The sequence below is a fragment of the Tachypleus tridentatus genome, chromosome 9 (assembly GCF_004210375.1).
Source record: "Tachypleus tridentatus isolate NWPU-2018 chromosome 9, ASM421037v1, whole genome shotgun sequence".
In the NCBI taxonomy this organism is placed as follows: domain Eukaryota; kingdom Metazoa; phylum Arthropoda; class Merostomata; order Xiphosura; family Limulidae; genus Tachypleus; species Tachypleus tridentatus.
The window spans coordinates 90,925,094-90,938,084 of record NC_134833.1 but is presented as its reverse complement, the minus strand read 5'-3'; the positions used below and the strand labels follow the sequence as shown (position 1 = coordinate 90,938,084).

General features: G+C 31.5%; 1 protein-coding gene across 6 annotated transcripts in view; it reads right to left on the bottom strand.

The window, feature by feature from the left end:
* The window catches only part of LOC143225734 (protein arginine methyltransferase NDUFAF7, mitochondrial-like), a 61,076-nt gene extending 48,449 nt beyond the window's left edge, over nucleotides 1-12,627 (bottom strand). For 2 of the 6 annotated variants that reach the window (XM_076455655.1, XM_076455660.1), the window contains exons 1-5: nucleotides 12,356-12,600; nucleotides 10,050-10,206; nucleotides 7,948-8,102; nucleotides 4,127-4,207; nucleotides 1,941-2,051 (exon numbers count right to left, since the gene is read on the bottom strand). In XM_076455655.1, coding sequence (XP_076311770.1) covers nucleotides 1,941-2,051; nucleotides 4,127-4,207; nucleotides 7,948-8,102; nucleotides 10,050-10,155 — 453 coding nt within the window. In that variant the 5' untranslated portion in view covers nucleotides 10,156-10,206; nucleotides 12,356-12,600. The other 4 variants (XM_076455659.1, XM_076455657.1, XM_076455656.1 and 1 more) reach the window with 4 other exon arrangements.
* Nucleotides 12,628-12,991: the final 364 nt, after the last annotated feature.

Here is a 12,991-nt window from a genome sequence, read left to right as displayed (position 1 = left end):
ATGCAGCCAGAGATGAAATGAACTGCTTTAAATAATGACAGATTACAAATCTAAAGAAAAAATACCTTAGAATTTTTGTTGGGGAGTGGAGTATGCTGATCCTGCCTTTTGCTGTATCTACTATTGTTCTTAATTTTCTAAAAGTTTAAGTTTACTGATCAACAGAAAGTTTAGTATTTAATAAACATTTCAGTACTGATAAATATAAAAAATTGTCTTTTTTCATTAGTTAATGGCTTTATACAGTGTTGAAACAGTGAGAACTAGATACATGTATAGCTTGTTATCAGGTAAAGGTATAAATATTTATGGTAATCTATAAACAATAATAGATTACACAACTTAAAAAATATCATATTATCTTACTTCACAATAACAGAAATCTGAAAATAGTAAATATCTACAGTTACGACAGAAAGTGTTCATACTACTGCCTCGTGAGTAGTTTTTTCCTCGTAACTTATAAAGTATCATGATTAGGATAATGAAAGTACAGTATATTATAAATATTACACTTACACACATATACATAAACTTTTATGTAAATTGAACGACAAATAAACTGTTTATAAACAAATAACCAAACATAGAAGGGGCAGAAAGTGCATCTAATTTAATGGTCAGTTGTTTAACCTTTTAGGTGAATTACTTGGTGCAATCTCTTCTCATAGCCCTCAATGATCGTTTGACAGTACTCAACTGGTATTTTCTTCCATTTTTCTTTACAGAAGGCCTCCAACTCTTGCAAGTTTTTTGGATAATGCTGATAAACCCTGGTCTTCAACTCATGCCAAACATTTTCAATTGGGTTGAGATTGATTGACTGCGACAGCCACTCCAGAACACTTATATGGTTCCTCTGTAACCAGGATTGCACATATTTTGATGTGTGCTTTGGGTCATTGTCGTGCTGGAAGATCCATTGACGCCCAAGCCGCACGTTCTGAGCATCATTCTTGATATAAGTGTCTAATATATCAATGTACTCTTCTTTTTTCATGATTCCATTGACACGATGAAGAGCCTACACCAGAAGAGCCTACATCAACTGGACAGTTGTTTCCTCTTCGTCATGATGACCAAGCAGATAATGACAGAAACAGCACGAAATTGCCGAAAGTAAATGTTTTGCTGGCTAAATTTAAATAATTATTAACCAAGTGTTTAGTTCTGGAATGGTATAATGTAGTTTATTCGCACAAACTAAACAAAATTTTATGAGAATATCAGTTTTTTCACACGTTCTGAACTGTACGAACACTTTCTGCTCCTCCTATTTTTGGTTATTTGTTACAAACAGTTTATTTGTCGTTTAATTTACATAAAAGTGTATGTAGATGTGTGTTAATATAATATTAGCCTAATCATGACACTTTTTAAATTATGAGCAAAAAACTACTCGGGATGCAAGGGTATGGACACTTTCTGTCATAACTGTATGTTTAAAATATTAATTTGATGTTTATCCCCACTTTAAACATGTTTTCATCCCATGTGATAAACAATATTTTAACTTTATAAAAATATACACAAATGGAAAACATTAGTCTTTGTTGGTCCTTTGTGCACTGCATTTGATTTGAAAGGTTTCAAGTGCAAAGGTGTAGGAGGTAAATTAAAAATGTATGTGTGGACCACTGACCTACCCTAAATAAACAAAACAGTTATGTTAGCCAAAACAATATACAGTCGGCTACCAATGATGGATGATTTTTGGAAAGCAAAATTACCCCTATATGTCTTTATATGTTTATTATAAAACTTTAGAAACTACTGGTATTACAGGTTTGGATGTATATAGTATTCAGTTGCAAATGAGGCTATTATTTTTATTATACACAGTTCCATACAAAAATAATTATGTACACACACAAACTTCTTTACAATAATAGATGCAAGTATAAACACTTTTATAGAATAACTTAAAAATAAATTCTTACCCTAAGCATATCATCAGAGAGTGTTCCTCTTCCAGGCCCAAGCTCAACCACATACAGTGGTTTAGGTTTACCTACTTTAGTCCACTCATTTAAAAACCATTTAGCAATTAGCTGCAAGGATGAAAAAATTGCATTAATTCAAAGTACTAAAATTATCATATACGAATTCCCCACTAAATTTCTACAAAAATCACAACCATTTGATATGAATCAAATAAAACACACCACTTCAACAAGTAACTGTTTATTAATTTCCAAATGATTCAAACTAAGCAATAAATGAAAAATAGAAATATTTCAGTAAAGAATATTCTTAGCACATACTTAGAAACAGTTTGTTTATAAAAGAAGATAATTATATCTAATCTATATAATGGTGCAATCTTTATAATAATATAAACATAATTGGTATCTACAATAAATTCTTAAAGCACAATAGCATATCATCAATTAAAAATATCTAAATCAGAAATGTAAATGTTCACAATTAAAACTGTAATTCTTAGGTTTTTTATTATATAACACTGTTCTGAAATCTTGGGAATATTAATCCAAAAACTTTTGTAATTGGTAAATATATAATTTCCATTTGTTTTCAATCACTTATGTCACACTAGCAATGTCCATTGGAATTATTCAATGGTAAATTTCCTAAAAATAGTGATGAATAAATATTAAATGCACAGTCAATCCAAATCCCTTGGACTAGAGTATATATGCAATATGATTGTCCAGTATGGCATTTACAATCATGTACTGCCATTCCACATATCATTTCAACAATGAAAATTGCACTGCATTTGTTTTTAAGCAAATAAGAGTGACTGCAATGCACTGTTGGCAAAAAATGATATGTTTTCAATGCAATAATTGCATTGAGGAAAATTCTATCACACAAAAAAACGTTTTTATTAGGTGTTTTTCTCAGACTGACAATTCAACACATGAAGACAGACAGATCAATGTTGGCATCGCTAAGAAATCTTAGGTGTAAAAAAAAAAATTATTTCCATGTAATGTTCTCTTGAAAAGAAACACTTTGATATACAAAATTTCTTTTCTACAATTAACCATTCAGAAGATACACAGCATGACAGAAAGACAGACAGACACACACACAAATGCTTAATTACTATTTAGATGATTTCAATATCAACTGAACAACATAAAAAAAATTATTTCCATGTTATGTTCTCTTGAAAAGAAACACTTTGATATACAAAATTTCTTTTCTACAATTAACCATTCAGAAGATACACAGCCTGACAGAAAGACAGACACACACACACACAAAAGCTTAATTACTATTTAGATGATTTCAATATTAACTGAATAAAAAATAAAAACACAAGATAACATAAAGCTTAATGCACATATTTCCAGACAGCTGGTATTGAGCACTTCAAAACTTTAGATTATTATTTTCTTTGGAGAAACCCATTTTTATTTCATACACACTCTTATTATGATTTTACTTTGATAACACTTGAGTAATGATATTAATACACTAACTAAAGGTCTTAGACCTGAAATTACACAGTCTTTAGCATGTCATGATCTAAATCAGAAAGATAAGGGTTTCAAGACTCAAAATGTTGCTAAACATGTTACTTATTTTCAGCCAAGGGGGACATTATAGCTTTGTTCTTCAATCTCACTCATTGGTTAAGAATACCAATTAGGAGGACTTGCTTGTTCAGCAAAACTAAATCAAGGAAGGCAATGCCTGAATAATAAGAGCTTCTGACTTAGCCATTTAGTCCACATGTCACATAAGATACAGTTCAAGAAGGAAACACCAAAGATAAATAAATAAAAGGTTGGTAGACAAGCAGTACCTCAAAATAGTTGTGTTTTCTAATCTATTACTGAGTAATACTATATATTAAACCAACATAATGTAATTAATTTTTAAACAGAATTAGTTTTAGTACAATAAATTCTGTATAAAGTTAAAATGTGCTCTATAATACTCATCAATATACTTAATAAGTAAAAAAAGTTCATGAAGCAAACCACCATAGCAATGATATGTTAAAACAATTAATTTTGCATAAAATACTTCGTAAAAATGTTTTATTTTTCAAAACTCCCACCAATTTTCACTTATAAAGGTTTCAAGATTTGTTTTATTCAAAATTACAAAGAAGGTTATTGAAAAAATAAGTTATTTTGTTTCAACTCACCTCTCCAAACATTTGTGAAATCTCTTGGGATGTAATGACATCACCAGAACTGCCAATGACATCTCTGTGCATGTAATACCCCTGTCACAGAAACAAGTTACATCATACAAAAGATATCCAACATATAGAGTAAATAACTTAACAAGTCAAATAATACAGTAACAAGAGTCTGTATGATATCAAACTTATATTTTTATAGCATTTATCAATATCCACACATAAACTAGTGTTTTAATGCTATTTGTACTTATTTTAAAATTCTCTGAAGTTAATATTTATCTAAATTAAAAATATATTTCCAATAGATACTTATCAAACACATGTTTGGTGGTAAAGGATCTAAGAGACAATGATCATGAACACATCCAACCTTCAATGCCCAAAAGTCAACAGGAGGAGGAAAAAGGTTTTCAAGGATAGTTAATATATAGAACAGGAAGCCAAAGGATCTAACAGAGTTAAAGAAAGGGCATAAAGGACAACATTAAGTTCCAAAACTAGCAAGGAAGTCGAACAAGAATGATGAACATGAAAAGAATGAAGCAACAGGGAAATAACAGGAGAGGAAAAACATGATGAAATTAGGGAAAATAAAAGGTACACAATAACATGATCAGAAAAGAAAGACCAATACAAAAAAATCAGGTAAAAAAATTCAGATAGACGAGAGACAAAAGAAGAAGAAAGAATAAACCTCCAAGAATTAAACTAACAGCAAAAAATACACCACTTATGTTGATACATGGACAAGGAAAAGGTAGAAATGGAGGGGGAAAAGAATTACTACCTGGGTGTAAAGTCCAGAATATCACAAAAGAGGCCAGACAAAAGCCACGTGTGAACCCAGAGAGTGGAAATGGATAGATGAAGCAATGCCAAATGACATTGATGGAAAAGGTATGGGGAGAAAGAAAGAAGTAACAGTGGTGGCACCTGAAGAGGAAAAAGTAAATGGAATCAAGGTTCAGCTGGCCAGAACAAAGCCACTAAAATAACTTGGCATGGAGAAGTTTAGATGATGGAAGGACTGTTGGGAAAAAGATGGTGGGAGGAAAGAAATATAGATATGTTTAATCCTCCTGAAAGCATTTATTGCCAAATTCAAAGAACAAGAAATAGGAGACCAAAACAGAATAAGTTTGGTATCCAGATGGGTAGCAAATGTATCTCACCATGGAATACTCAATCAAAAGCATAGCCACCTGAAAACCTGAGGGTCAATGCACCACTCTGTGAGTATAACCTCTTTGGAATGAGAGAGTTGATCTACATTAAAATTGAGAACATCCAGGATATGACAGGTAGGCAAATTAATGTGATGGCTGCAAGTCCAAAACAGCATGTGTAAAGATGCAGCGACTGTAACAGGGTGCTCTCTTGCTGTGGGATATAAGAGACAACAGTCAAGTTGTTGGAGTGGATCAATACTATTTTGCCCCTCAAAATTGGCAAGAAATGATCCATTGCCCAAAAAACACCAAGAAGTTTCAGAATATTAATGTTAAACTCAACTCGACTGAAGACCAACAGCCAAGATGTACTGGGTGTTACAATGCACATCTCTGCTCCTGGAGGAAAAAGAGGGGCACTGGCAATTATATTGCCCCTATCCATCCACCAGGTAAAATTGGTCTGGAAGGAAAGAGGAAGGGATATTGGGTAATCTAGGGGATCTCTGGTGAAGTTCCATTGATCCTGAAGAACCCACTAAAGAGATCACATATGGACATGGCCAAGGAGAATAAGGGTCTCTTGGGAAGCACAAGTCCAAAAAAACAGAGAAAAAAGATTAGAATTAAACTCCTGAATCATAAGTTCCATGTAATGCAGTTGAAGAGAAGAAAGCTGGACCTAACTGAAATGAAAAAGTTGAAAAATACCCCAAAATAATAAGTTCAAAAATATTGTACACCAACTTAAATATACAAAAAAAAGCAGCAAGAGAGATGAATGATCACTGTCATGTAAATTCAAGTAGTTAAAACTAGATTCTACTGCACGGATGGGACAAGCTGCATTAGGAAGGTGTCTCATGCTACAGTGCATCTATACTATGGAAAAACATGAGATCAGTGGAAGTATAAAGGAAAGTGGTGGGTGAAAGTTTTGTACATATAGAAGGCAGCAAAAATCAAAGAAACTGTTTTGTGAAAGCAGGTAAATTATCATATTGAAATTCGAGCAAACCATGTACTCAGAGTAAATAACCTGTAGGTTGCTTACGATGCAGAAAATGGTTAAAACTATTATGAAATAACTTCCAAAGAAAACTTTAAATTTTAAATAACTTGAACACTGGGTGCACAAACTCCTAACTACATACAGTACATGGCCAAAAGTATGTGGACACCCCTTCTAATTAGTGGGTTTGGCTATTTCAGCCACACCCATTGCTAACAGGTACATAAAATTAAGCATACAGCCATACAGTCTCCATAAACAAACATTGGCAGTAGAATGGGTCGTACTGAAGATCTAAGTGACTTTCAATGTGGTACTATTATAGAATACCACCTTTCCAACAAGTTAGTTCATTAAATTTCTGTCTTGCTAGAGCTGCCTTCGTCAACTGTAAGTGCTGTTATTGTGAAGTGGAAACATCTAGGAGCAACAACAGCTCAGCCACAAAGCAGTAGGTCACACAAGCTCACAGAATGAGACGAGTGCTGAAGCACGTAAAAATCATCTGTCTACAGTTGCAACACTCACTACCAAGTTCCAAACTGTCTCTGGAAGCAACGTCCACATAAAAACTGTTCCTCGGGAGCTTCATGAAATGGGTTTCCATAACCAAGCAGTCACACAAAAGCCCAAGATCACCATGTGTAATGCCAAGTACCAGCTGGAGTGTGGTAAAGCATACCACCAGATTCTGGAGCAGTGGAAACGTGTTCTCTGGAGTGATGAATCATGCTTGACTATCTGGCAGTCTGATGGACTAATCTGAGTTTGGTGGGTGCTAGGAGAATGCCACTTGTCTGAATGCATAGTGCCAACTGTAAAGTTTTGTGGAGGAGGAACAATGGTCTGGGGCTGTTTTTCATGGTTTGGGCTAGGCTCTTTAGTTCCAATGAAGGGAAATCTTAATGTTACAGCATACAATGACATTCTAGAGAATTATGCACTTCCAACTTTGTGGCAACAGTTTGAGAAGACACTTTTTGTTTGAGCATGATAATGCCCCCATGCACAAAGCAAGGTCCATAAAGACATGGTTTGCTGAGGTTGGTGTGGAAGAAATTGACTGGCCTGAACAGAGCCTTAACACCAACCCCATCAAACACTTTTGGGATGAAACAAAATGCTGACTGCGAGCCAGGTCTTCTCGCCCGACCTCACTAAAGCTCTTGTAGCTGAATAGGAGAGAATCCCTGCAGCCATGTTCCAAAATCTGGTGAAAAAGCCTTTCCAGAAAAGTGGAGGCTGTAATAGCAGCAAAGGGGGAGCCAACTCCATATTAATGACCATGTTCTTGGAATGAGATATATAACAAGCACACATAAGTGTGATGATCGAGTATCCACATACTTTTGACCATGTAGTGTATATATGTTAAGAAATACCTCCCACAGAGAGATCACTAGTAGGTTTAACACTATGCTGTAGTAGCAGCCAAACAGTGTGACTAAACAAAGTAATAAATTTCAACTCAGTAGGGCTACTTGGAAATATAACTAATTAATGTTGTACAAGTAATAAGACTTTAGAGGTTTTCTAATCATTATTGAAGTTAAAGATCACTGTCAGAAACTTAATAGCAAAAAGAAACAAGATTTATTAAAAAACTAAATATGATTTTTTGTAATCGTAAACTGACTTACTGACATGGGATTAGTTAGAACTTCCTTCATATATTCAGCAACAGTCATAGGTCCCGTAGCTGTTACTCTCGCTCGTAAGTGATGGAGCAATTTTGTCTCTCTTGATTTTTCTTGCTTATTAGATGAGTAATTCCTTCTGGGATGAAGGCAAATATCTTGAAAAACATCATGTTAATTAAGTTGCATATTAATAATTTTCTAGTTAAATTACATGAATAAAGCAAAACTAAAGCTAGTATTAACAACTTTAGTATCACCCAAAGTATCCAGTTAAGGCTTAACTATACAATGGTAAATGAACACAAAAAAATAAATAATCAAGAAACAAACCCAAAGTCTGAAAAAAAACATTTTCACTTCTCAAATATTTGTAATAATGCTTTTAATATATATATATATATATAATATTAATATTCTAATTAGTGCATAAATATACAAAGTTAAAGAGAAATTGAATATTTTTGAAGAGAGGTCTCTTCTTGTATCATCAGAAGTATCTTTTTCTTTCCTCATACTTCAAAGAAACTCCTCTAGAAAAGAGATAATGCACTGGAATCTTATTTTTATGATACTTTGCAGTAATCTAGTAATTTGTGGTAACAATTCACATGAAAATAGTTATACAATGTTCAACCATGTTTTCTTAACACTAATATAAACTGAATCCAATAAAAGTCAGTCACTTTAATTCTTTCTCTATGCATTTACTAGCAAACAACAATTTCATAACCAGATGAAGAACCATGTAGCCCAAGTCTCATGATAACCAACTAAATTTTTTACTGTTCTTTCCCATTCACACAGAATAAAGTACAACAATGTTCACATACTTATCAAGAACCACATCCTATCATTTTTTTTTAAATGCACTGGTACCTAGAAAGACTTTACATTGAATTACCTAGTGTGTTTAAACAACTCTAACCCATTACCTACTGTTTAAACATACTAGGTAATTAAAGCACAAACCCAACCCATTACCTACTATTTAGACACCCTACATAATTAAAGCAAGGCTCCACCCCATCACCTATTGTTTAAATACACTGATAATTAGTTATCAGTAGCTCAATAAGTATAATAGTAAACACATATCCTAACTATCACAAAAACATACTGATGAACCAATACTCAACCTTTAAAAATAAAAATAATCTCTCTAATTATCTTAACTTTCAACTCCCATACTCTTGAAACAGCAATACACACTTCATAAATATCTCATATTTATTATCTAGCTTTAAAACTATATACCACATTTTGAGAAAGTTGTGGGTGTTCTAGGCCTATCTTATTATATTTTCAAACATCATCTTTTATACCTGCAGCACCTTTAACCAGCATTTAAATTACAACATTAAAATTTTTACAATGTAACTTATAAGGTATATATATTCTTTCCTCACTTTATGAAATCTTTAAGAAATTTCTATATAACATTTTGTTTTATAATAAACATCTTGCATTCTTACATCCAAACATTATGTTCTTATTTTCATTCAATAAATTACACAAGATATCCAGTTTTAGCCAACAATTACACATTCTTTTATTGAGATACTTTACAAAAACAGCATGTAGGGTTAGCACAGTGACCTTCACAGCATCTCACGAGTGATATTTAACAACTAAAGCTACTTGTTGGCAATGTATTGATGGCTTCCGCTGCCTCTTCTCTTGGTTTCAAGATAGTGTTTTGTGCCCTAAAGAACTAAATCTCAGTTCAGAGACTAAACCATAATAAACATTGATGGAATGTTAAATGCAATGACTGAGTTCACTCTCAAAAAAATTGGTTGTCTAATATGTTAATTTCTCTGAGCAAACAAAGCACATGTTTTACATTTTCTACCCCTCCTTAATATTGGCAGCTCACATTTACAATAGTAAACAATAGAATTACATGGGAATGTAAAACAAACAAGAACTATTAAAAATGATGTCTTATTCAACATGCACTTGGAAACATAACTGAATTATTTCAACAAGCATCACAAGAAACATACATTTTTACTTTGACATCTAATTCACAGACAGAAATTCACAACTTTACAATTTTCACAATATTTATATGTTTATGCCTATATTTTTTATTATACAACCTGCAGAAAACCATGTTGTGAATCCTAAGGCCCATAATCCTGGTAATTTAATAGGCCAACTGTTTTTTATTGTGTGTGAAATTCTTGTCAAGAAGTTGACATTCATGGTTGAAGATATTTGTGAAAACCCCTTCAAGTTGGATTAAACAGTTTGATCCTAGAACAAAAATATTTCAAATGGTATTAACACAAACACAAAGTTACACATTATGATATATATAAAATAAAACTATTAAAAAAGGGGTATTTACTGTGATGTTCTCCACAAATATGTTTTAAAACAAGCAATGTACAAGATTTCAAGACGAAAGGAATTTGGAAGAGTTACAGAATAAACAATTTGCAAAATTAATTGAAAAAAGTGAGAAAGAAGATTGAGTGTAAAAAAGTAATGATAAACAGATTCTTGAGTCTGTTGGATTAATTCTTCAATTCCGTTTTCTTTTGGATGCATCCTGTTAGTTTAGTCACTTGATCAAATCTATTAAAAAAAAAAGATTCCTTCCATTAAAAAGAAACAACATTGTCTCTTTAGTTTCAAAATAAAAAGTAAATACAAAATTCCTTATCTTCTTTCTTACTTTACTTAACCACTTAATTTGCTGAGTATACACATCATTTATTATCAATTGTAATTGTGCTGTGAATTGCAAAGAAGTTTTGAAACTTTTATGAAATGGAAAGGGTTAGTGATACTATCACAAATAAGTTAATTAAATATTCAAATTAATTTTTGGAAGGTGAATGATTATCTCTAAACTAAAATATTCTTCCAATAATTTATCTTAAAGAAGCTACGAATGCATGATAAAATCAAATGTTATGAGCAATAGATTTACATTTTAAGACCTAAAAAGCTGATTTTTTATCAAAATGTTATGATTAATTATAATCTTGTAAAATAATTTGCTTAATGATGTGACATGTGGAGTAAACTTCAAATGTTCCAATTTGCTATTTAACAGGTATGAGGGTTACATGTTTGTTCCTATGTTTCACATACAACTTGCAGAAAACCACCTGTGGCAATTAGTAGAATTTCATAATCAATTAAATGTCAGGTTTATTAACAGATTAAATTTAAATAATCAGTTATTCTGAAGAGACTTCAATAATTGGAATAAATAACAATAATTTGAAACATTAATTTCAATTATTTGATTATTATGTGATATTAATTAATTATTCTTCACATACAAAACACTTTCTTAATATAGCTCCAGTTGGATAACCTTCAAGGACTGAATTCATATCTTGAAACTTACAATATACTATTAACCTCCCTTAACCTCTTATGCAAATTTTGACAGCGAACTGGATTTACATATATATACACACAAAATAGTGCAGCAAAATTTACTTGGCCTAAAACTAATAAAAATAGATGATTTGAAAATTTGTTTGTATTCTAATATTTTCTAATAGTTAGATAGAAAGGTAAATCTCTTTTTCTACGATCAAGTCCATGAAGAAAATGTACTCAAAATAAGATGAGGTTAGATTTGTAAACATAATTTTAGTCTTGTCTTCATAAAGTTTAGCTACATGTAGGATTATGATATACTTTAATGTGTAAACAAACCCATCATTACAATTTGTGGAAAGTAATAATGATATAATTTTAGTACTTAATTAATTGTTACTTTTATTTCTTAAAGAATAGTTTTTGTTGCAAATTACTAGGCTAAGATTTATTTATTTTTATTTGAGTTTAATTGAGACATTGGTAATTGCAAGACTATAAGATTAAACATGTTTAAAAATTAAATTTAATGAAATTAACCAAATGTAATTTGGACTTTATGTAATCATAATCAATCATACTGTTCAAAAATCACATCTATAACCTTATAAATTACAGAAACATTTGTAATTATTAATAAGCCATCTGAAATAGGAACAATAATAACGTCATCTGCAATGTGATGCTCATTTCCAAATTTAATACCAATGAAATCTAAAATTAAAAGCACATTTGATATTACTAAATTTGGAAATGTACCTCACAGTCTTAATATTATCATAAAAGGATACAATAATAATTGATAAATCATTTGTTTGTTTGTTTTGTTACTCTTTTCTATATATTTTATGAATTTCATTATTATTTCTTATATTCTTATAATAATTAATATTACATTACTATTATTTCCAAGCTATATTGCACGCCCTAAATCGTTGCTTTCACCAGTCAATAAATTCCTAACACCTTACTCTTATATTTTAGGAACTTAATTTTATAATGATCTAAGAGTGATGCTGTGAACACTAAATTGAAAACAGCCAATGCAATAGGAGACTGTAACCTCTTTTCCCAGATCCAAGAAAAGCCACACGATCAAAGTTCTTATCCACGTTTTATATATACATATTTCACCAAATTATTTACCTTCTATAAATATTTTTTACAAACATATACAGACATTACTATCACTTTTATTTAAATGTCAGCACTATTTCTCAACTTAAAATTCCTAGCCTAAATAAGGCCAGCAATACCGAATCTGTTACTACATATATACCGTACTTTACCACACACAAATGGAGAAAAGTTAACTCACATCGAGAGAAGTAACTTATCGAAAGAAAAAAATGTACAGCAATTTTTAAAGCATAATCTGGTTAGCTAAAAGATCAATGAAATTTTGTTTCAAACAATGTTTAACGTGTTTTTTTATCGAATTAAAGCTTTATAAAATCTCAGAATAATTTTCTTCATATACAAAGTTTGCAATGTAATTTATTTGTTACGCATAAAGCTATACAATGAATTGAATTAACTGAGTAAGTAAATTAGTATTCATTTTATTTTATTTATTAGTTCCAAGTTTCACTGTGTCGGTATTTGGGTATTGATGTTGTTAAATACCCAGGAGGGTCAGGTACATTTGACCTCTTCCTCCCTCCCGAACGATTATAGCGTCTGTCTTTATGGGTTTTTT